General features: G+C 46.1%; 1 protein-coding gene across 1 annotated transcript in view; it reads left to right on the top strand.

Annotated features, from left to right (window-relative positions):
• Positions 1-24,071, top strand: part of LOC140204801 (GRB2-related adapter protein 2-like) — an 86,655-nt gene extending 62,584 nt beyond the window's left edge. The window contains exons 2-6 of the mRNA XM_072271609.1: positions 3,210-3,301; positions 4,955-5,074; positions 8,560-8,728; positions 17,832-18,395; positions 23,813-24,071. Of these exons, the coding sequence (XP_072127710.1) occupies positions 3,210-3,301; positions 4,955-5,074; positions 8,560-8,728; positions 17,832-18,395; positions 23,813-23,992 (1,125 nt within the window). The 3' untranslated portion in view covers positions 23,993-24,071. The remainder of the gene's footprint in view (positions 1-3,209; positions 3,302-4,954; positions 5,075-8,559; positions 8,729-17,831; positions 18,396-23,812) is intronic.
• The last annotated feature ends 937 nt before the right edge of the window (positions 24,072-25,008 follow it).

The raw sequence follows: 25,008 nt of genomic DNA, 5'->3' as shown, positions 1-25,008 counted from the left end.
GCTTACCTTTTATGTCCAATTGTTTGCTTTTGGACGAGCCCTGGGTTTTCACTTTGTGTTGCAGGTGTCTCATTTGAGATCATGGGGATTGTTCAGCTCTCTTTTTATTTATCACCTTTATTCGATTCAGGGCAATTAAACTAGCATGGTACTTTTCAACGTCTTGAATTGTAGTTGTTGTCTTTGAGGGTTATTTCCTTGTCTGGACACCGAGGCTGTCTGGCCCTGAATTCCCACGTGCCCCAGATGTATTTCAGGGGGGCTTTCCTACCTCGCTTTTCTCGGTTGTTATGCATCCTGGTCTGGTGAAACACTGACTGAGTATCATGAGTGATTTCATTGCTTCAAGATTTGGTGTAGTTCTTGTTAGTTTTCCTGGTAATCTCTGCAATAAATATTCTGTTTTGCTTGAAACGCCAAAGTCTCTGGGATGCCTGCACTTGAGTTTGTTAGTGATCCTGACACTCCCATCAGGCAGAGGATGCAAAAACTTGTACAGACATACCATCGCATAATTTCTATGAAGCTGTTATAAGACCAGTAAATAAACAGCAGGTGAACTCTTAATCTCCCGATCTGCCTCGTTACGGACTTTGGACTTTGTTTGTTTACCTGCTCGGAACTCTCTTTGCAACTGCTAAGCTACAATCTGTATTCTGCTTTTCTTTTCGCTATCTCAATGTACTACGGTGGTGTCACGGTTCGCAAAATGCTTTACAGTACAGGTGACCTGAGTTCAGTTCCCGCTGCTGCCCCATAGGGAGTTTGTACGTTCTCCCCGTGACCACGTAGGTTTCTTCCAGGTGTTCCGGTTTCCTTCCACAGTCCAAAGACATACCGGTTAGTAGGTTAATTGGTCTTTGTAAATTGTCCCAGGATTAAATTGGGGGATTGCTGGGGGGAGCATGGCTCGAAGGGCCAGAAGGATCTATTCTGCACTGTATCTCAATAAACAAATAAATATATAGATAGATAGGTAGATCAATCAATAGATAAATAGATAGTACTGTGTCCACTTCTGGTCGCCTCACTATAGGAAGGATGTGGAAGCGTTGGAAAGGGTACAGAGGAGATTTACCAGGATGCTGCCTGGTTTAGAGAGTATGCATTATGATCAGAGATTAAGGGAGCTAGGGCTTTACTCTTTGGAGAGAAGGAGAATGAAAGGAGACGTGATAGAGGTGTACAAGATAATAAGAGGAATAGATAGAGTGGATAGCCAGCGCCTCTTCCCCAGGGCACCACTGCTCAATACAAGAGGACATGGCTTTAAGGTAAGGGGTGGGAAGTTCAAGGGGGATATTAGAGGAAGGTTTTTTACTCAGAGAGTGGTTGGTGCATGGAATGCATTACCTGAGTCAGTGGTGGAGGCAGATACACTAGTGAAGTTTAAGAGACTACTAGACAGGTATATGGAGGAATCTAAGGAGGGGGGTTATATGGGAGGCAGGGTTTGAGGGTCGGCACAACATTGTGGGCCAAAGGGCCTGTACTGTGCTCTACTATTCTATGTTCTGTGTTTTGTTCTATAGATAAATTAATAAACAAAGTATGGGAAGATCTGGCTGTTGTCTTGTCAACAAAAGCTTTTCACTGTATCTCGGTATATTTAACCAATACCAATATTGCCATCAATTCTGAATCTGCCCCTCAGAAATATCTTGTGATGCTTAACCACGTCGTCTTCTAAATGACTGGCGGGCTCTCGGTTAGGGCATTGACTCTGAGAGCTCTTGACAGCATGAGGTTTCCTCTTGTGCAAGAACCTAGAACCAGGCCGTGTTACTGTTTAAAAATAAAGAACCCATCATTTTGGAGAGGCAGAATTTTATCTGAGGTTTTGAGAGTCATTGAAAATCTCTTCTGCCAAGGATAGTGAAGCAGGGTCAACAGTAGACTGATTCTCAACAAGCAAGGAACGTGAGAGTGAAGGTATAAATCAGATCGCGCATGACCTTACTCAATAGCAGGACAGGTTTGAGGGGCTGAATGGCCGGAACCTACTGCTAATTCATATGAACGTAAGTAGATAAGAAAGGAGCAGGAGAAGGCCATTTGGCCCCTCAGTCCTATCCCACCATTCAATATGATCATGGCTGATCTGCCCCAGGTCCCATCTCCTTCTCTATGCTACTTCCTTATGAATCTCCCCGTCTTCCAAAAAAAGAAAAACTGTCTGGATCCTCTTTAAATACCTTCTGTGATCCAGGCTCCATAGCCCTCTGGGTAGAGAAATCAAAGGTGTGCCACCCTCGGTAAGAAGAATTACAAGACCCACGCACAGAGGGAGGAAAATATCTTGGGGATATTTAGATAGCACTGTTGGAATATTGTGTTCAGTTATGGTTGCCTCATTGGAATAAGGATGTGGAAGTTCTAGAGAGGGTGCAGAGGAGATTTACTAGCATGCTGCCTGGACTAGGGGGTAGGTCTCTGGAAGGCAGCTGAGTGAACTTGGACTTTTCTCTTTGGAGGATGTGAGTTGACTTGATAGGGGTGTTCAAGATGATAAGAGGCATAAATCGAGTGGACAGCCAAAGACTTTTCCCCAGGGCACAAATGGCTGATATGGGAAAGGGGGGGGGGGCATAATATTAAGGTGATTGGAGAAAAGTATGGGGGTGGGAGGGGAGATGTCAGAGGTTGCACAGAGAGTGGTGAGCGTGTGGAATGACCAGCCAGGGGCGGTGGTAGAAGCAGATAGATTAGGGGCATTTAAGAGACTCTTAGATAAGCATGTGGAGGATAGAAAAATGGAGGATTATGTAAGAGGGAAGGGTTAGATAGTTACCAGATTAGGTTAAAACGTCAGCAAAACATTGTGGGCCAAAGGACCCACCATATTCTATGTTTTTATCAGTACAGTTGTGCTATGAACATACTGATTGTGGTGACCACTTCCTCACCAGAATGTGTCCCTGCCCTTAGACGGTCATGAGTCACTGGACCTCTCTGTGTGGTGGAAATAGAACCTTTTTTAGTGTTTCAGAGAGAAAGAGGAAAGGTTATGGAGGGGAAGGTGTGGATATGGAATCGAGGTTACAGTCAGGGCAGCCACAGTCCTAATGAATGGAAAACCAGGTCTGAGGGGGGTCAAACTATTCCTGATCCATCCTCGTCTTTCTCCGGCCATGGAATGGGTGGGAGCCTGAACTGTCTATGTCCTTCCTAGGGCCTTTCCTTCTTAATTTGTACACCTTGTCCAACAGGTCCTGAGCACTGAGGATGACTGGTATAAGGCTGAACTTCATGGACGTGAAGGTTTCGTGCCGAAGAACTACATTGAAATCAATATGCCCAGGTGAGTGTTGGCAGTGCAGGATATCTCCATTGCAGAGCAGGTTACACCCTCCAGCTCCAAGTCAACACTCTTCTTCACCAGATGGACTTAAATGGACAACGGTAAGTCAGCGTACAGAGAGGAAGTGGAGAGGCTGGTGGACTGGGGTGAGAAGAACAACCTAAGTCCGAATGTGGAGGAGACCAAGGAAATCATTGTGGAAGGTGCAGATGAACCATCCCCCCCTGCAAATACATGGCACCTCCATAGAGAGAGTTAAATGCATCAAGTTTTTGGGAGTTCTCATCACGGATAATCTCACACCTGGTTCCTCAATATCACCCCCCCCACCCCCGAACAAGAAGGCACAGCAGTGCGTCCACTTCCTAAGGAGACTGAAGCAAGTGAGGCTTTCTCCCCACACCCCCGCCATGTTAACTGCATCTTATAGGAGCACCATTGAGAGCACCCTGACAAGTTGCATCTCCATCTGGTATGGGAACAGCCAGGCATCGGACCGGAAGTTCCCTGTGAGAACAGGCGAGAGGATCATAGGGGTCCCCCTACCATCCATCGAGGACATTTATCAGGAGCGCTGCACATGCAGGGCCCTCAGTATTATTAAGGATCCCACCCATCCATCCAGCATCCTCTTTGCCTTTCTACCATCAGGCAGGAGACTCCGATGCATAAAAACAAGAACGGTCAGGATGGGAAACAATTTCTTCCCTCAGACCATTAGGCTTCTGAACTCCCTGCTGCATCGCATTCGAAGTGTCACTGATTAATCTGTTCTGTACCTGACAATATTTAATTTAGGCAATTGACTTTGTTTATTTATGCGTAACTCGTCTGTAGATTTTTTTCCTTGCTTTGATAAGTTACTGTGTGTTGTGTCTGTTATGTGTACAGCTGTACTTTACGCCCTGGTTTGGAGAAACGTTGTCTCGTTTGATGGTATAAATGTAAATAGTTAAATTGTGTGGCTGTAAGGAATGGGTAAAGGATTATCACAAATAGAAGATATTCAAAGAACCAACAGTTATAATATGCCAAAGAGCCCCTTTTAATGTAGTACAATCCAATAATTCTCATCTACCATTTGAGTTGTGGGGTGGAGATACATCTCTACCATAGGAGGTGGAAGGTTCTCCTTTCCTCCCCTAGCCTGCAGGTCACCCTTGGACAGGGTGTAGCTCCTGCTTACCACACCCACCACCTCCCCCCCCCCCCCGACCGCCGATCAGGGTCATGTGAAGCCATGGGAACAGGTGGCGGATGGTCACATGAGCAACTGGTCCATATCACAAGTCCTGGTTATGTGACCACTGATGCCAGACATACAATCTCTGAAAAGTATTGATAATGGCTGGGGTTACCTGTCTTGTAAAGACACTGCCAAGAAGAAGACGATGGCAAACCACTTCTGTAGAATAATTTGCCAAGAACAATCATGGTCATGGATAGACTATGATCGCGCAGGTCATATGACACGGCACATAATGATGATGTCATACAACACGGTACATAATGATGATGATAATGACCAGTTGAGACTTTAGAGTCACTGGTTTACAGAACTGTGGCTGAGAGGAACCCCAGTTATCAGAGATGAGGACTTCTTTCACCTTAAACCAATAAGGCATCTTAATATTAATTTATTTTCTCAAACAGCTGGTTCCATGCTGGGATTGGCCGAAGCGAAGCAGAGAACATTCTTTTGGAGCAAGATTTGGGAGCCTTCCTCATCAGAGCCAGCCAGAGTTCCAAGAACGATTTCTCTATCTCAGTCAGGTATGTAGCACGCTTGGAGTACAAACTCTCCCTAGTGAAGGGCATTGTCTACTTGCTCTCAGCTTTCATGAGAATGATCCTGGGAGTGTTTAATGGCTCTGGGCCTGTACTCACTGGAGTTTAGAAGAATGATGGGGGATCTTATTGAAAACTATCAAACATTGAAAGGCCTAGACAGAGTGGATGTGGAGAGGATGTTTCCTGTCATGGAGGAGTTTAGGACCAGAGGACACAGCCTCAGAATTAAAGGACATTCTCTTTAGAACAGAGATGAGGAGGAATTTCTTTAGCCAGAGGGTGGTGAAGCTGTAAAATTCATTGTCACAGACAGCTGTAGGGGCCAAGTCATTGGGCATACTTAAAGTGGAGGTTGATAAGTTCTTGATTAGTAAGGTCGTCAAAGGGGAGAAGGCTGGAGAATGAGGCCGAGAGGGATAGTAAATCAGCCATGATAGAATGGTGGAGCAGACTGGATGGCTAAATTCAGCTCCTGTATCTTATGGATGCGTTATTGTGGAAAATTTAGCACAGAAAACAGGCCATTTAGCCCCCAGCACGTGTTCTACCCCGGCCTGATTTTTGCACGCAAAAGGAATGCAAGTCAAGTAAACAGGTCTGAATTATGATGGCAAAGATTCTGAACTCATGCCACTGCTTCATGTGGTAATCGGGAGCTCGGATGATTCACTCAGAGACAAAGATCAGAACTAAGATTAGACACAAGAGATTCTACAGTTGCTGGAAATCTTGAGCAACACGAAGTGCTGGGAGAATTCGGCAGGTCAGGCAGCTTCTAAGAACCAGCAAGGCCTCTTTGTCTTACGTCCCATTGCATCTTTGCTGGTTCTTAGAAGCTGTCAAAATGCCGGAGGGGAATAAACATGCATGTTTCCAGCTGAGACACTTCATTGGGACTGGTGAGAAAGGGGACAGAAGCCCGTATAAAAAGGTGGTGAGAGGAGGAGGAGTACAAGATGGCAGGTGACGGTTGAGACCAGTTGAGGGTGAAGGTGGTGAGTGGGGGAAGAGTGGGGGCATGAAGTAAGAAGCTGGGAGGAGATAGGTGAAACAGGAGGAAGGGCTGAAGATGAAGGAATCTATAGGAGAGGACAGTTGAGCGTAGGAGAAAGTTAAGGAGGTGGAGAACCTGAGGAAGGCAGTGGGCAGTTGAGGAGACGAGAAGGGGTGAGACGGCAACCAGAATGGGGAATGGAAACAGAGAGAAGGAGGGAAGGTGAAGAAATTGCCATAAGTTAAAGAAATCAGTGTTAATGCCATCAAATTGGAGGCTACCTTGATGGAATATAAGGTGTTGTTCTTCCAACCTGAGAGTGCCCTTTTTCAATCATTGCAGTGGATGAAGCCATGTTGGAATGGGAATGGGAAGTCAGATTGAAATGGATGGCCACCAGGGGAACCCGGCTTTTGCAGCAAATAGAGCAAAGGTGCTCATCAAGGCAGTTCCCCCATCTGTGTTGGGTATTAATATTAGAATTGGGGTCCGATTGCAGGATTTATTATAAGATGCACTGAAATTGGTGATTAGACCAATTGATGGATAGTAATTGGTTGTCTGATGAATGGACAGAGAGAAGGATTGACTGAATGCATCAGTGGGTGATAACTAATTGATTGGTAGCTCAACAAATAGATAAATGGACAGATTGTTGGTTGGATCAATGGACTCTAAGCATGGATTTAATCAATTAGATTCAGCAATGGCGTCGACCTCACAGCTGTTGTGGTGGTTAATAGAGTTGTCCCTATGCTGTTCAGTTCGTTGCTCCCACACGGGAAGAGTTCCCCATGCAAAGTTACCAATAAAAGTTAAGTAGAATATCCTGTAAGCTGATATCATGGTGTGCTCTGTACTATCCCTCAAGGTCGAACACAACAACAGTGACACCTAAAACAAATTTGCAAAATAACCGAGAGGAGTGCAGAACTGAGACTTTCAACAGCACAAAGAAGACAATGCTGTTTGAGACCCTCAAGAAAATGGGAATGAGATTGAACACTGGAATTGGACGGCAGTGCAGCAGATAGTGCTGTTGCCTCACGCCCCCAGAAAGCCGGGCCTGAGCTTGCTGTCTGTGGGGAATTAGTGTGTCCTCTCCGTGACTATGTGAGTTTCTCCTGGGTGATCCGGTTTCTCTCTCTTTCTAGGCGTGAGCTGGCAGGGTTAACAGGATCCTGTAAACAACTGGCAAAAGGAGGATGGCTATGAGCCAGGAAAATAGGAGGTGAAATTGGACTGATGCGATTGTACTCCTGAGAGTTGATTGGCCTCCATCTACACTATTGTTGGAAAACTAAACAGATTTGGAAAGCTAAACACTTCATTCTAAAGGGGGTGGAACAGTAATGTAGTGGTTAGCACAAAGCTTTACCGTACACGCAACCTGGGTTCAATTCCCGCCACTGCCTGTAAGAAGTGTGTACGTTCTCCAAGTGGGTTTCCTCCGGGTGCTTTGGTTTCCTCCAAAGACCAAAGTTGGTAGGTTAATTGGTCATTGTAGATTGTCCTGTGATTAGGCTAGGATTAAATTGGGGCATTGTCAGAAGGGCCTATTCCACGCTGTATCTCAATAAATAAATGAATAAAGTTAAAGGCAATGTATCATGATGCAACAGTTATCCCACAATAAATCTGAGCATTGGAACATGAGCCAGGTTGACTTGCCAAGTGAGGAGATGACTTGGTTGAGATAAATATGCAAGATGCAACAATCTGGTAATTTGGGAATTCATTTCTCGCAACCTAGTCATCTCTGTACTTGGTATTTGCATGAGAGATAGACACTCCATGCAAGGAAGCATTATGAAATCAAGATGGGCAAGTGGAATTACCTGTGGATTTCGTGACCTTGTTGAATAATTGAACAAATGCAATAAGATGAATGGGTTCCCTTTGTCCTTTGACAGCCTTGACACATGGTGGTTGGATCTCTTAGTAACATGGAGGTGTTGCACTCAGGCGTACTTAAATGGAATCAATTCAATTCAATTCAATTTTAATTGTCATTCAACCATACATGAGTAGCCATAAATGCAGTCAAATGAGACCCCATTACTCTGGGGTCAAGGTGCAAAACACAATACCAACAGTCATGCACAGCACAAGGCACATAAAGGTTTAAGAAAGATACAGACGGCCATGCAATAAGAAGTCTATCAATGCTGCAGAAATCTACAGTTGACCACAATAGAGCTTGTCTTTCTGCCGAGCGAACAGCCTTGCACATCAGTAACCAAACCAAAATCAATGGCAAAAAAAAAGAGACAGAGTTTTTACAACATTGCAAAAGACTGTACCATTGAGCGTTTTACCCAAGAATAATCCCAAATTCTTTCAGAACAAATCTAAACGTTATCTCTTGTGCCTTTACCAGACATTGGTGCTCCAACTTGGGTTGCTTCAGGGTTCTGGAATTATAATTGCATTGCTAAGAGATCCTCAGTTATAAAATGGATCCTTTTTACAGGCACCATGACGACGTCCAACATTTTAAGGTCCTGCGTGATGGCAAAGGTCACTATTACCTGTGGTCAGAGAAATTCGAGTCCCTGAATAAGCTGGTGGAATATTATAAAGTCAGTTCAATCTCCAAAACAACACAAATCTGCCTGAAGGATGATAAAAAGGAAATGAAGGTAAGATTCGGAATGTAGCAGTCCAAGTTCAGATTTCTGAGGCTGTAAAGTTCAAAATGCAAATTGATGGATATTTTCACCTGCCATTTCTGTCCAGTACTGAGGGAGTGCCTCACTGTCGGAGGGACAGTACTGAGGGAGTGCCTCACTGTCGGAGGGACAGTACTGAGGGAGTGTCACACTGTCGGAGGGACAGTACTGAGGGAGTGCCTCACCATTGGAGGGACAGTACCAAGGGAGTGCCTCACTGTCGGAGGGACAGTACTGAGGGAGTGTCACACTGTCGGAGGGACAGTACCAAGGGATTGCCTCACTGTCGGAGGGACAGTACCGAGGGAGTGTCTCACTGTCGGAGGGACAGTACCGAGGGAGTGCCTCACTGTCGGAGGGACAGTACTGAGGGAGTGTTTCACTGTTGGAGGGACAGTACTGAGGGAGAGCCACTGTCGGAGGGACAGTACTGAGGGAGTGCCACGGGGTCAGAAGCACTGTTTTGCAGAGTGGATGCTGCACTGTCAGAGGAGTTCCCTGTGTCGTGTTAAACCAAACCTCTTTGTTCCCATTGAGGTTGACATTAAAATTTCGCTGACACTATTTTACATTGGAGAATCTCCTCTGCACAGTACTCCCTCAAATCACACAAGGGTCTTTCAGAGAGCTCTCCTTCATGAACATTTTTCATCTGGGTGAGAGATTGATCCTAGAGAAGGTTAAAAGGTCGTCTCAACATGTTGGGCTGGAGGGACTATACTATTCTAAATCCTGTGCCCAAAAGAGCAAGTCTTGTCAGGAAGAGAGGCGTTTGGCAAACTGGTTTGGAAAGAAGGAGGGATATGTTTTGGACCACGATGGGTGCATATGCAAATCCAGTCAGAAGACACAGAACTGGTGTAACTTCACTCTGACACATTCACATTAGTTCAAAGTAAATGCCTTTGATGGTTTCTAGGAACCATTTGCATGCACTGCCTCAGGGCTGTCAGGGTTGGGCAAGACCACAGGTGAAAGCCAAGGAATGAACCTTGAATCTCTGGTTCTGGGTGCAGGTGGGGGGGAAGAGGGAGGAGAGGGGAGGCCGTGGGCTGGGAGGGTCCAGTGTAAGACAAAAATCGGGTGTAAATCAGAGTCACAGAGAGACACAGAACATCTTCTTCGTGGACTGGGTTCTCACTGACCATGATTACTCTAATCCTGTTGTGTATTTGATACTCCTGTCGTATATGGGTTATATTGTGGGTGGTGGGGTGGAGACAGGTCTCTACCAAAGGAGGTGTAAGGCACTCCCTCCCTCCACTAGCCTGCAGGTCACTTTAGGCAAGAATTAACACCTGCTTAGCACCACCCCCCCCCACACACCAATCAGGGTCACGTGAAGCCATGGGAGCAGGTGGTGGGTCATATGAGCAGCCGGGACATATCACAAGTCCTGGTTATGTGACCACCGACACCAGTCAAACAGTCTCTGAAGGGTATTCATAATGGCTGGGGTCACCCATCTTGTAGACACTGCCCAGAAGAAGACAATGGCAAACCACTTCTGTAGAAAAATTTGCCAAGGATCAGCCATGATCCCCACATCAAGGTGATGGCGATGAAGATCCAGCACCGCTATTCGCTGTGATCATGGCTGATCATCCACTAACAGTATCCAGTTCCTGCCTTATCCCCATAACCTTTGATTCCGCTATCTTTAAGAGCTCTATCCATCTCTTTCTTGAAAGCATCCAGAGACTTGGCCTCCACAGCCTTCTGGGGCAAAGCATTCCATACATCCACCACTCCCTGGGTGAAAAAGTTTTTCCTCATCTCCGTTCTAAATGGCTTACCCCTTATTCTTAAACTGTGGCCTCTGGTTCTGGACTCACCCATCAGCGGGAACATGCTTCCTGCCTCCAGCATGTCCAATCCCTTAATAATCTTATATGTTTCAATAAGATCCCCTCTCAGCCTTCTAAATTCCAGAGTATACAAGCCCAGTCGCTCCAATCTTTTGACATATGACAGTCCCGTCATCCTGGGAATTAACCTTGTGAACCTACGCTGCACTCCCTCAATAGCAAGAATGTCCTTCCTCAAATTTGGAGACCAAAACTGCACACAGTACTTCAGGTGTGGTCCAGGTATGGTCTGGAGTCACAGTCACAGTCACAGTTGTGTGAGTGAAATCTTTAAGAAAAGGGATGGATCCCATTATGATAGTAACCTACATCAAAGTTGCTGGTGAATGTAGCAGGCCAGGCAGCATCTCTAGGAAGAGGTACAGTCGACGTTTCAGGCCGAGACCCTTCGTCAGGACTACTAGCTCTTTCTTCAGTTAGTCCTGACGAAGGATCTCGGCCTGAAACGTCGACTGTACCTCTTCCTACAGATGCTGCCTGGCCTGCTGCATTCACCAGCAACTTTGATGTGTGTTGCTTGAATTTCCAGCATCTGCAGAATTCCTTGTGTTTGCGATGTTATTAACCTCCTTCTTTGCTGGAGAAATTGTGGAAATCAAAATGCAAACCATTATCATATCTCCTGGGATTGCTCCGTTATCAAAGACTATTGGAGTGGGATACACAATGCCCTACAAGACATTTTTAAATGTGAAATACCCTTAGAAAGTAAGACCATATCTTTTGGGTATGTACCTCAAGAATGGTTGAAAAGAGATAAATATTTAATGAATGTACTGCTGGTGGCTGGTAAAAAGACTCTTACCAGGAAATGGTTATCACAGGAGAGCCCAACTTTAAACGCATGGATGGAAATTACAATGGATATTTACAAAATAGAGAAGATAACAGCATCTGTTAATCATAAGTTGGAACAATTTCACTCATACTGGGAAAAATGGTTTAACTACATAACACCTCATAGGCCTGATTTTATTCTCACAAGTCAATGAATATGTTGTAAAAAAGATCACTCCCTACTTGTACATAGTTTTCTCCTTTTGCTTGTTCTTTCTTTCCTCTCTTTTCTATAGGTGTACACCTCAGATAAATTTTATGTGGAGATTTGTGGCATATATGATTATATGACATATATGTACAATATCTGAAATACGTCTTATGGAAGTGTTTGTTTGATGATGAACTTCAATAAAAATTACAAAAAAAAGAAAAGGGATGGATTGATTGAGCAAGCTGGGGCTTTTCTCTTTGGAGAGGAGGATGAGAGGTGACTCAGTAGAGGTGTATAAGATGATGTGACATAGACGGAATGGATAGCCAGAGACTTTTTCCCAAGGTGGAAGTAAATTCCTGTGCAAAAGTCTTAGGCACAAATATAGCTCAGGTGCCTAAGACTTTTGCACCATACTGTATTTGTCAACATGAAGCGGAGAGCGAGTTTGTAAATCTAGTGGAATCAAAGGATGTTGGGAATGGCACTGTGGGAAGAGTGTGGGACAGGTGGCAGAGAAGGAGTGGTGGGGGGGGAGTGGTATGGGTGCAGGCACATCCAGCCCTGAGACACCAGGTAAGGTCATTTGATTCCATACAATTGGTTTATTGTTCGTTACAGAATGTCTCTCTGGTGCTTCCCTCTCCCTCACCTCTTCCTTCCACTTTTCCCAACCATGATTCCCCTCTCCCTGCCCCCTTCCCACTCTCAATCCACAATAGAGACCCGTATCAGAATCAGCTTTATCATCACTCACATAGGTCATGAAATTTGTTGGGGTTTTTTTTGTGGCAGCAGTACAGAGTTACATAAAATTACTACAGTTCCATGCAAGTGTCTTTGCCGGCTGGTGGCGTAGTGGCATCAGCGCCGGACTTCGGAGCGAAGGCTCCCGAGTTCGAATCCAGCCGGCTCCCTTGCACGCTTTCCATCCGTGCTGGGTTGAGCGTCGAGCTAGCAACTCGGTCTCGTAAAAATAAGAAAGCCTGCTAAAAAAACGCTGTCATGACGGCGTCCCGATGACTCCACTCAGAGTTAAGGGCTTTCTTCTCCTTCCTCTTCATGCAAACATCTTAAGCACCCTGGCTATACATGTGTACCTAAGACTTCTGCAAAGTACTGTTGCTGTACAAGGACGGTTTAACTTTAAGTGTTTGGAGGAAAGTATAGGGCAGATGTGAGAGGTAAGTTTTTTAAACAGAGTGTAGGTGTGTGGAACACTCTGCCAGAGATGGCATTGGAGGCAGATACATTAGCGGCATTTGAGAGACTCTCAGATAGGCACAAGGATGCAAGAAAAATAGAGGACTAAGTGGGAGGGAAGAGTTAATTAATCTAAGGGTAGATTAAAGGGCTGGCACAACATTTCAGACCAAGGAGTCTGTATTGTGCAGTACTGTTCCATGAATTCCTAAGAAGAAAATCAGGAGGGCTAAAAGAAGGCATGAAGTTGCTCTAGCAGAGAAGGTGAAGGAGATGTGAAGAGCAAAAGGATAGCAAGGTACAAAATTGGTCCTGTTGAAGATTGACTATGCATGGAGCCAAAAGAGGTGTTGGCGATCTTAAATGGATTTTTTGCATCTGTATTTACTCAGGAGACAGTCACAGAGTCTGCAGAAGTGACGCAAACACCAGCAAAGTCATGGACCATATATGCTTTACAGAGTAGTAGGTGTTTGCTGTCTTGAGGCAAATTAGGGTGGGTAAATCTCCAGGGTCTGACGAGGTGTAACTTCTGATATTGTGGCAGGCTAGAATAGAAATTGCAATGGCCTTAGCAACAGGTGAGATGCTGGAGGACTGGAGGATAGTTAATGTGGTTCCCTGGTTTAAAAAAGGCTCTAAGAAATAACTGGGAAATTATAGGCCGGTGAGCCTGACATCAGCAGTGGGTGTTATTGGAAGATATTCTAAGGGACCAGATATATAAGTACTTGGATAGACCTGGACTGATTGGGAATAGTCAAGCAGCACACATCAAAGTTGCTGGTGAACGCAGCAGGCCAGGCAGCATCTCTAGGAAGAGGTACAGTCGACGTTTCGGGCTGAGACCCTTCGTCAGGACTAACTGAAGGAAGAGCTAGTAAGAGAATGGAAAGTGGGAGGGGGAGGGGGAGATCTGAAATGATAGGAGAAGACAGGAGGGGGAGGGATGGAGCCAAGAGCTGGACAGGTGATTAGCAAAAGGGATATGAGAGGATCATGGGACGGGAAGCCTAGGGAGAAAGAAAGGGGGAGGGGGGAAGCCCAGAGGATGGGCAAGAGGTATAGTGAGAGGGACAGAGGGAGAAAAAGGAGAGAGAGAGAAAGAATGTGTGTATATAAATAAATAACGGATGGGGTACGAGGGGGAGGTGGGGCATTAGCGGAAGTTTGAGGAGTCCACGGCCTCCTCTACTGTAAAGATGAAGCCACACTCAGGTTGGAGGAACAACACCTTATATTCCGTCTGGGTAGCCTCCAACCTGATGGCATGAACATTGACTTCTCTAACTTCCGCTAATGCCCCACCTCCCCCTTGTACCCCATCCGTTATTTATTTTTATACTCACATTCTTTCTCTCTCTGTCCTTTTTCTCCCTCTGTCCCTCTGACTATACCCCTTGCCCATCCTCTGGGTTCCCCCCCCTCCCCCCTTTCCTTCTCCCTGGGCCTCCTGTCTCATGATCCTCTCATATCCCCTTTGCCAATCACCTGTCCAGCTCTTGGCTCCATCCCTCCCCCTCCTGTCTTCTCCTATCATTTTGGATCTCCCCCTCCCCCTCCCACTTTCAAATCTCTTACTAGCTCTTCCTTCAGTTAGTCCTGACGAAGGGTCTCGGCCCGAAACGTCGACTGTGCCTCTTCCTAGAGATGCTGCCTGGCCTGCTGCGTTCACCAGTGACTTTGATGTGTGTTGCTTGAATTTCCAGCATCTGCAGAATTCCTCATGTGTGGGGATAGTCAACATGGCTTTGTGCATGGCAAGTCATGTATGCCCAATTTTATAGAGTTTTTCAAGGAAGTTACCAGGCAAGGCAGTGGATGTTGTCTACACGGACTTTAGCAAGGCCTTTGACAAGGTCCTGCATGGGAGGTTGGTCAAGAAGGTTCAGTCGCTTGGCATTCAAGATGAGCTAGTAAATTGGATTAGACATTGGCTTCATGGGTGAAGCTGGAGAGAGGCAGTAGATGGTTGCTTCTCTGACTGGAGGCCTGTGGCTAGTGGTTTGCCGCAGGAAATGATGCTGGGTCCAATATTGCTTGTCAACTATATCAATGATCTGGTTAATAACATAGTAAACTGGAGATAACACCAAGATTAGGGTGCAGTGGACAGCAAGGAAGACTATCAAAGCTTGCAGTGGGATCTGAACTCAGCAGGAAAAATGGGCTGAAAAATGGCAAATGGAATTTAAAACAAGAGAAAATCTGCAGGTGCTGGAAATCAGAGCAACACACACAAAATGCTGGAGGAACTCAGCAGGCCAGGCAGCATCTATGGAAAAGCCCCATCCTGATAAAGGGTCTCGGCCCGAAACGTCGACTATACTCTTTCCCATAGAAGCTGCCTGGTCTGTTGAGTTCCTCCAGTATGGGTTAGATGGAATTTAATGCACACAAGTGTGAGGTGTTGCTCCTTGGGAGGACAAACCAGGGTAGGATTTACGTGGTAGAATAGAGAGATCTGGGAATTTATGATTCTTTGAAAGTGGTATCACCATAAAGAGAACTTATGGCACATTGGTCTTCATAAATCAAAGTACTGAGTACAGGGTTTGAAATGTTATACTGAAGTTGTACAAGACATTGTTGAGGCCCAATTTGGAGTATTGTGTGCAGTTTTGGTCATCTACCTACTGGAAAGTTGCTAATAAGATTGAAAGAGTACAGAGAACATTTACAAGGATGTTGCCAGGACTTGAGGGCCTGAGTTACTGGGAAAGTTTGAAAAGGTTGGAACTTTATTCCCTGCAGCGTAGGAGAATGAGGGGAGATTTGATAAAAGTATGCAAAATTATGAGGGGTGTAGATAGGGCAAATGAAAGCTGGCTATTTGCACCGAGGTTGGGTGAGATTGGAATTAAAAGCTATAGGTCAGGATTAGGTTTAATATCATCGGCATGTGTTGTGAAATTTGGTAACAGCAGTACATTGCAATACATGATAAATATAGAAAAAAATAAAATGAACTATGGTAAGTTAATACATATCTTCTTCTTCTTCTTGCGCCCATAACTCCTGGTAGAGTCGTCGGGGTGCCGTCATGACGAGCTTTGCACTAGTTTGGTCTGCTCATCACACGGCGTGTCTTGGGCATCTGAAACCTGGCAGAGCCCATCCCTCTCCAGGTTTGACCGCAGCCAATTTCCTCCAACTAGGTGGCTCGCATCGGTCGCGAACACATGGCCGTTATAGTTCATCTGAGAACCTTTCCGCCCCAGCTGGTGACTTCATCATGGAAGTCTTTCGCCCAGTGGTGCCGTGTTAACACCACCCCGTCACGTGGTTTAGCCCACCAGCTGACGCGGTTTACCGGGGTATGGCGCTTGGGGCCAACACGTGAGAGATTTAGGAGATCGATGAGGACCAGTGATGCCCGTCCACCCTATCTGGTAGGGAGCAGCATGCCAGACATCAAAGGTACTACCTCTATCCAGAACCCCCTATACCCCATATATAAATATACTCATATCAAATAGGTAAATTAAAAATAGTGCAAACACAGAAATAATAAAAAAGCAGTGAGGTAGTGTCCATGGGTTCAATGTCTATTTAGGAATCGGGTGGTAGAGGGACAGAAGCTGTTTCTGAATTGCTGTGTGTGTGCCTTCAGGCTTCTGTATCTCCTTCCGTTAAGGGTGAAAGACGAAATGCTTAAGGGGAACATGAGAAGGGAATTCTTCACTCAGAGGGTGGTGAGAGAGTCGAATGAGCTGGTCAGCAGAAGTGGTGGATGCAAATTGGATCTCAATGTTTAAAAGAAGTTTGGTTGAGTACATGAATGGGAGTGGTATGGCAGGCTGCGGTCCAGATGTGGGTTGGTGGGACGAGTCAGGTAATAGTCCAGCATGGACTAGATGAGCCAAAGGACCTGTTTCTGTGCTGTAGTGGCTCTATGACTCTGAATGGGAACCAATGTAGATCAGTAAGCACTTGGAAAGAAGGCATTACATTGCTCTCACTTCAAACCACGTCACTTGGTGAGCTGCCTTGTAGTAATGGTGAAGAGCAGGAAAAGGAAGCCCACCTTCCTCCTCAACACCTCCCACAGGTGGGCAGAGAGGGGGTGGGGAGTTCTTCCAAGTTGAAAGAGTGCCATGGAAGCTTTTACATCGACCTGAACAGGAAGCAAGGTTTTTGGTTTAATGGTACCAAATCTCCAATAGTCCAATAGTTTTTCACTGTTAGAGGGACGGTGCCAGGGGAGTGCCACACTGTCGGAGGGACGGTGCCGAGGGAGTGCTGTCTTTGCAGCAATGTATCAGTCCGCGGCCCGGAGGTTGGGGACCACTGAATTATAAGTCAATAGCATCATAACATCTTAAGTAACGTTTGGATATTAAATACACATATGTTCCTCGTATGAACATATAAAATCATTGCAACACACCCATGTCACTGAATCAGTGGGATCCCTGGGCTTATTTTCCTGCAACAAGATGGTCCTATCGAGGGGTGATGGGAGACAGCGATACTCGAAGGGGGTTCCTTATGTCCGGTCTATTCCGCAATTTAGTTTTCGTTGCATTCATTGCAGAAAGCTCCGCTTCGCAGCGATATGATTTTGGAAATGGAAGCAACGTTTTCAGTGCTTTCGTGGCTATCTCAGGATTTTCAGCCTTGACTTTGATCCAGAATGCCGGCAGAGATGTTATGTCAAACATACTTTTCAGCCCGCCGTCATTTGCAAGCTCGAGGAGTTGATCTTTTTCCCGCACTGACATGGATGATTCACAGGGGACATTCACACATGGGTCACGGACCCATTCCTTTGCACGTCTTGGGTCATTTGCGTTTTGGGTCACTGATGACCTCGCGTGCATTAAAGTTCAACAGTGGGGGTGACAGGGAATGAGGAAAGGTGCAGCTGACTCATATCGTTTCATATCGCCAAATCATATCGTTTCCTCGCGGCCTGGTAGGGCATGCTTTGCGGCCCGGTGGTTGGGGACTACTGGTTTAGATAACATAAAGCAGAATGGATTTTAAGACTTTTTTTTATATCTTCCAGGGATTTGCCAGCTACCCTGATGCACGGATGACGGGAGCGCGCATGCCAGAGCATCGGATGCCAGAGCCCCGGATGCCAGAGCACCGGATGCCAGAGCCCCGGATGCCAGAGCACCGGATGCCAGAGCCTCGGATGCCAGAGCCTCGGATGCCAGAGCATCGGATGCCAGAGCCTCGGATGCCAGAGCACCGGATGCCAGAGCCACGGATGCCAGAACCCCGGATGCCAGGCTCCCGAATGCCGGGCTCCCGGATGATGGATTCCGGAATGCCAGATTTCCAAATGATGGAATCACGAATGGCGGCCCCCCGGCTGCCGGATCCCCGGCACGATTCCCGAATATCAAATTCCCGCATGCCTAGTTCCCGGGTGCCGGAGCCCCGGCCGGTGCCCTCACTGGGCCGTGGCGCACACTTCAGCGAGCCCTCCATCCGCAGAGGCTTCAACCCGCAGCCGTCACTGAGCGAAGCAGTTCCCCGGTTCAGGCAGTCCTGTAGCCCACAACCGCCCTTCCAAGAGGGCCCAGTGGTAACCAGGAAGCCCAGTGACTGCCCTCCCGTGCAGGTGAGTCCAAGTCAAAAACACACTGAGCGGTAGGGGAGCAAAAAGATCGATTGGATTTACCTTTGGCCAGAGTGCTTCGGGTCTGGCGGAGGACTTGGGATGTAGAACATAGAATATAGAGCAGCTCAGCTCAGGACAGGCCCCTCCGCCCATGATGCTGCAATGGCCACTTAACCTTTGGCATCACTGCAGGTCAAGTCCACTCTCGCACATAGCCCTCCATTGTTCCTTCATCCTCGTTCCTCTCTACGAGTGTCTTAAATCTCCTTAATGTATCTGCCTCTACTACCACCCTGGCACTGCGTTCCACGCCCCTATCTCTGTGTAAAAAAAAACACATCTCTGGCATCCACCCTCTATACTGTCCACCAACCACCTTAAAATTATGCCCCCTCATAATAACCATTTACACTCTTGGAAATGGGCGCTGGCTGTCCACTTGATCAGCTATCATTTTATAAGCTTCTATTGAATCACCTCTCATCCTCCTTTGCTCCAAAGAAAAAAAAACCTAACTCACTCAACCTTTCCTTCTAAGACATGCTCTCTAATCCAGGCACCATCCTAGTAACACACATCAAAGTTGCTGGTGAACACAGCTGGCCAGGCAGCCGAAGGGCCTCGGCCTGAAACGTCGACTGTACCTCTTCCTAGAGCTGCTGCCTGGCCTGCTGCGTTCACCAGCAACTTTGATGTGTGTTGCTTGAATTTCCAGCATCTGCAGAATTCCTTGTGTTTGCATTTTTACCATCCTAGTAAGTCTCCTCTGCACCCTCTCTAAAGCTTCCACATCCCATCCTCCTATCATGAGATGACAGGAAATGAACACAATACTCCAGAGACTAACCAGGGTTTTGTAGAGCTGCAACATTACCTCGCGGCTCTTGATCTCAATCCCCTGACTAATGAAGGCCAACACACCATATACCTTCTTAACCACATGGTCAACCTTTTGGAATTTGGCCACTGTTGTGACAGAGTAAACACGGCAGCTAATTTAGACATGTGGGGTTGGTGCAGGAAAGGGCCGCTGAGATAAAGGAAGCAAACTCGAGGGGCTGAGGGGCTGACTTCTACCTCTTCTTCTTAAGCGCAGCAACCTCTCACAAAATGCAATTTGATGGTGGCTGGATGATTTGCTTGAGAAATGTGGACAGAGGGGAAACATATTGTCCAGGGCAACAGCGCCAATCCTTCTGCTCTTCAATGTCCTGGTACATAAACGAACACACATCAGGTCAGGCGTAACTCTCATACGAAAGAAAGCACATTTAATAGTGCAGCGCTCCCTCAGTACCGCACAGGAGAATTAGCAAAGACCGTTTACTCAGGAAAGCAGATGAGCACTCCATCTTCTCCATCAAGCTAAAACTGCCACCTAAATATCAGGGCTTTAGAGAACAGAAGTGTGGTTTATCTACCTATCTATTTACTTACTTAATTTATCAATAGGTCAATAAGTACATTTAATGTCAGAGAAATGTATACAATATACATCCTGAAATTCTTTTTCTATATATCTATCCATCCAACCATCTATTGATTGATTGATTGATTTGTTTGTTTGTTTGTTTATCTATTTGTCTGTATTTTTATTGAGATACAGCGCGGAATAGGCCCTCCCATCCCTTTGAGCCACGCTGCCCTGTATTCCCCTAATTTTCCCCTAGCCTAATCACAGGACAAGTTACAATAACCTGTTAACCTACCAAACGGTACGTCTTTGGACTGTGGGAGGAAACCAGAGCACCTGGAGGAAACCCACGCGGCCATGGGGAGAACGTACAAACTCCTTCCAGGCAGCAATGGGAATTGAACCCGGGTCGCTAGCACTGTAAAGCGCTGTGCTAACCACTATGCTACTGTGCCACCTACACCCCAACCCCCATTGTAGTTTCCCTGTAACTGTAACACTTTATTTGGTATCTGTTTTCTTATTTACAATTTCAATGTTCTCATGTATGGCATGGTCTGTCGGTGCTCAACGGTTCAACGGTTTAATTTGGTATCAGAGACCTGAATATACAACCTGAAGTTCTTACTCTTTGCAGACATCCACGAAACAGAATAAAAACCCCAATGAATAAATGACAGGAAAATGTTATAACCCCAAAGACGCCCTCCCCCTCCCGCTCACAAGCAGCAGCAAAGGACTCTCCCCCCACCACCCACCATGCAAGTAATAGCAAAGCCCTCCACCCCTGAGTTTATGATCTGGAGTCCATCAAAAGCTACAGTCCATCCCAACACTTTGACATTTCAGACGGGCTCTCTCTCACTAGCAAGGCAGAGATGTCTCTCCTGCAACAAGATGAGGGCTCACTGTTTTGATGTTACAACCTGCAGCATGCGCTTATTCGAGCACCTTCTTTCGATGGCAGTGTAGGCTGGCGTCTCAATGTTTCCATCTTCCGCGACATTTCAATCGGCGACCCCGGCGAGGAATCGGGTCGTCCGCTGGGCTGCACCATGAAGGCGCATGTCTTCCAGGCTGCACCTGGAGATATCGAAAACGCTAGGCCGCTCGGCAAGCTCCGAGTGCGGGAACCCGCCGCCGTGAAAAAACACAGTTTGAGTGCAGCTGTAGATCACGGACTCCAACAGAACCCCAACCACCTAGAAAAGGAAAAGAATACATTAAAAGAGAAGAGATTAAACTGTTTCATGGATGAACTGGAGGAAGTCTCCCAGGTTCACAAAGAGCTCTGGTGCCATTTTTAGCATGCAGACAAAAGATTTTCACCATTTCTCCATACAAATGATGATAACAAGGCAACACCAATACCAATATATCTTCTCCCTCAAATCTTGCATCCTTCCACACTCTGCCTCTCCCATTATCCCATTGGGTGTGGTGGTGCAATGTAATAGATTGTAATGGTGGGTCCACAATAGATGTAATGACTGCTCCTTCATACTCAAACAAGTCTGCTAATTTTTCTAGAATTGACTAGATACTGTCACCAATGCAGTGCACCTACCCACATCCCTCCCGCCAGTAAAGAAGCCCCAAATACATGACTTAGATGCGTCAAGAACTATAAACGTAATAATGATATGGGGGAGCTTTCTCTCACGCAGAGATCTGTAGAGAGGATATGTGGAGTGCCCCACCTGAAGAGGGGAAGGACTAGGAACTTCCAAAAGAGATCTGAAGAGATATTGGCGGAAGTTGATATGCGGCGGGTCAGCGGGGACAATCATTGAGATCTTTCAAAGAGTCAGTGCAAGGACGATGGGCCGAATGGCCTCCTCCTTCAGCTTTAGGGCAAGGTGCGAGCGACAAGTCAAGGAAGCTCGTGGGTGGTGGAAGTAGTCCACCAACAAACAAACAGGAATCAGAATAATTATCACTGACTTATATGACATTTGTTGTTTAGCGGCGGCAATACAATGCAAATACATTAAAATTACTAAATAAATAGATAGTGCAAAAGGAAGGAAATAATGAGGTTGTGTTCATGGATTCATGAACTGTTCAGAAATCTGATTATGGAGGGGAAGAAGCTGTTTCTGAATTACAGAGTGTGGGCCTTCAGGCTCCTGTACCTCCTCCCTGATGGTGGTAATGAGAAGAGAATATGGTGAGGATCCTCAGGAACAGATGCTGGCTTCTTGATGGATCGCCTCTTGAAAGTGCCTTCAATAGTGTGGAGGGGTGTGTCTGTGATGGAGCTGGCTGAATCCATGAATCTCTGCAGCCTCTTGCGATCCTATGCACTGGAGCCTTCATACTTGACTTTATACTTTATTGTCGCCAAACAATTGATACTAGAACGTACAATCACCACAGCGATATTTGATTCTGCGCTTCCTGCTCCCTGGATTACAAAGCGGGCTATGATGCAACCAGTCAGGATGCTCCCCATGGAACATCTATAGAAACTTGCAAGAGTTTTTGGTGACAAAAGGAAGAAGTCATTCTTGTTCCATTCTGCGATCACATTACGAATAAAGTACACCTCATTCCATTTACAAAAACAAGCAACTTCTATACAGTCAGACTTTGCAATCCATTTAACACGAGTGTTTTACAATAAAATTTGATGCTAAGCCAAAGAACGAGGCCTTAATGAAGGTTATGTTGATAAAGATGTCAAGTCTGGTCAAATTCATTGTCATGTGCACAGATACGTTGAAGTGCAGGACATCTCCAGTAAGATGGCAGTGTATTTGGTCGCAGCGGCTTCTATGGGGTCAACCAGAGATATTACTGTCTTTCACAGACATACTTTTTATAATTGCAAGACTCTGCTGGACATTAGGAACTTAAAGTACTTCAGGACTACTCCATCGGCGAGTTGCTCGTTGGTGGAGAAACTGAACGAGCTGGACTTGGTGCGGATCGTGCTGCCGCTTGCATCAGTCAGCGCACAAAGGCGGTGTGCAGTTTAACAGCCAGCCATCGTCTGAATCACTTTTCTTTTGGTCACAAGACCCTGTCGGACATCGCTGATGTGGGCTGCTGCAGGTCCGATTCACTGATCTGTTGGCAGACGGCATGGCAGCTGCACAGCCTTGGTCAGAATGAGAGATAGGCCTCAAGCCGCAGTATCACCTGTTCATAGCCGCCCAGGGGAGAGGCACCAGCGGTGGTACCAAGCTGGAGTTGGTGCTGCTCCCAGTGTTCGCTCGGCAGAAGACAAGCTGTATCGCGTTTGGGTGCAGACTGCTGCAACATTCATGGCCTCAGGGCCTTGGACTATCATTTTTTTTGTGTTAATATATATTTTACTGATACCTTAAATGGACTCGCTATCTTATATGTGCTATATGTGTCTTGTGCTGTGATCAACTGTTGGTACTGTGTTTTGCACCTTGGTCCTGGAGTCACATTGTTTCGTTTGGCTCTATTCATGGGATTCATGTATGGTTGAATGATAATTAAGCTTAAACTTGAAAGGCAAACTTGCTTTCAGCAGCATTACAGGCAGGTAGGTTCAGACAACACTCTAAATTGTACATAAATTGTACTTTAAATTACGCCAAACCGTGAAAAAAAACATATGTGCAAAACAAAAACGAAGATATAATCAAAGACAAGTCCATAGTAGCCCTAGTTTAAAGAGCATTTGAAAAGAAGTGAGATAGAGAGGGGGTGGAGGGAACGATTTAAGGAGGGAACAGAAAGCACAACCTCCAAAGGTGGAGTGATTAAAACTGGGAAAGTCCAGGAGGTTAGAATTGGAAATCTGTGGAATTTCATAGGCTAGGGAAGGTGACAGAGGTGTGGGGAGATGAGAAGAAGGCAAAACCATGAAGAGAAGAATACTAAATTTAAATTTTAAAATCGATTACTAATATCAAGACATTATAGAATGGAGTGCAGCTATGGACTAGTAAGTGCCGATGGGTGGAGGAGACACAGTATGATGGCCCCTTGAGACAGACGCTCACTCTATGTTTCCTCTCTGCAGAAAACCAGGCGTGTTCGAGCCATGTTCGATTTCACAGCCGAGGCCGATGACGAGCTGGAATTCAAGTGCGGTGACATCATCGAGGTTCTGGACACCACAGACCCCTCGTGGTGGAAGGGGAGTTTATGGGGACGGATTGGCTTGTTCCCGAGTAATTACGTGTCCTCAATCAACCGGTGACATCCCACTAGACTCTGGAGAATTATCCTCTCCTTTTCCCTCCATCTAGACAGCAGCCAATAAAATATTTACGCTTTAATGAACTTTGTACGGTGTTATGGTGTATGATGTCCTTGAATCATAAAACCTGTTGGTGTTGGCAATTTCCCTAATTCCCAATTTTTAAAAGTTGGGAATCCTTAACTAAGGCAGATCAATCCCACACATGTGGGTTCATTCTATCAATCTTGCAAAGAGGTTATGATGGATTCAGCCAGATATCTTGAGGAAACTTTGCTAAGAGTTTCTGATCTCCATAAGTATAGAGCGAACGACTGGTGGATCAAGTTGATTGCCTCTAAGTTAGGACATCATGGATTCAAGACCAACTCCAGAGACTTACTTGCTTTTCTTGGGCACTTAGCTTCTAGTGGAGCGTTGGCCATCGATGACCTCCCATCTCAATCGTCCTCTGAAGTCAAAGGTATGGTTGGAGTTCAGCAGTGTTTCTGTAATCCACAGTACGGGGAATTGCATTGTACAGCTTCACCAGAGCCCCGTTGGTGGCCTTACCCGTTTCCACCTCTCACGACGGGGGTGTAGGGCTGGTCTTTGAGAGGCTCACTCCAGAGACTTGAACTCAGATTGCCAGAGACCCAGGCTGAGTCACGCAACATCAAGCTTGACTTCTGGGTGCTGTCAGCATGAAGTTAGCACATTCTCCTTGTGAGATCACGTGGGTTTAATTCGGGTGCTCTGGTTTGTCCCCACTTCCCGGTGATATGTGGGTTAATTGGCCACTGTAACTTGCCCCTAGCGTGTAAGTGAGTGGTACAACCTGAGGGGGGAGATTTGATGGGAATCCAGGCAGAATAAAAATGGGATTATTTCAGGAATATCCTTCAAAATTGCTTCACAGGTTAATAGAGTTGTTAAGAAGGTGTATGGTGTGTTGGCCTTCACTAGTTGAGGGATTGAGTTCAACAGGCACAAATAATGTAGCTCGATTAAAACCCTGGTGAGACCACACTTGGAGT

Source organism: Mobula birostris, chromosome 11, assembly GCF_030028105.1.
Source record: "Mobula birostris isolate sMobBir1 chromosome 11, sMobBir1.hap1, whole genome shotgun sequence".
Lineage (NCBI taxonomy): Eukaryota > Metazoa > Chordata > Chondrichthyes > Myliobatiformes > Myliobatidae > Mobula > Mobula birostris.
The sequence above is the reverse complement of the archived record's forward strand: the minus strand, read 5'-3'. Positions and strand labels throughout refer to the sequence as shown.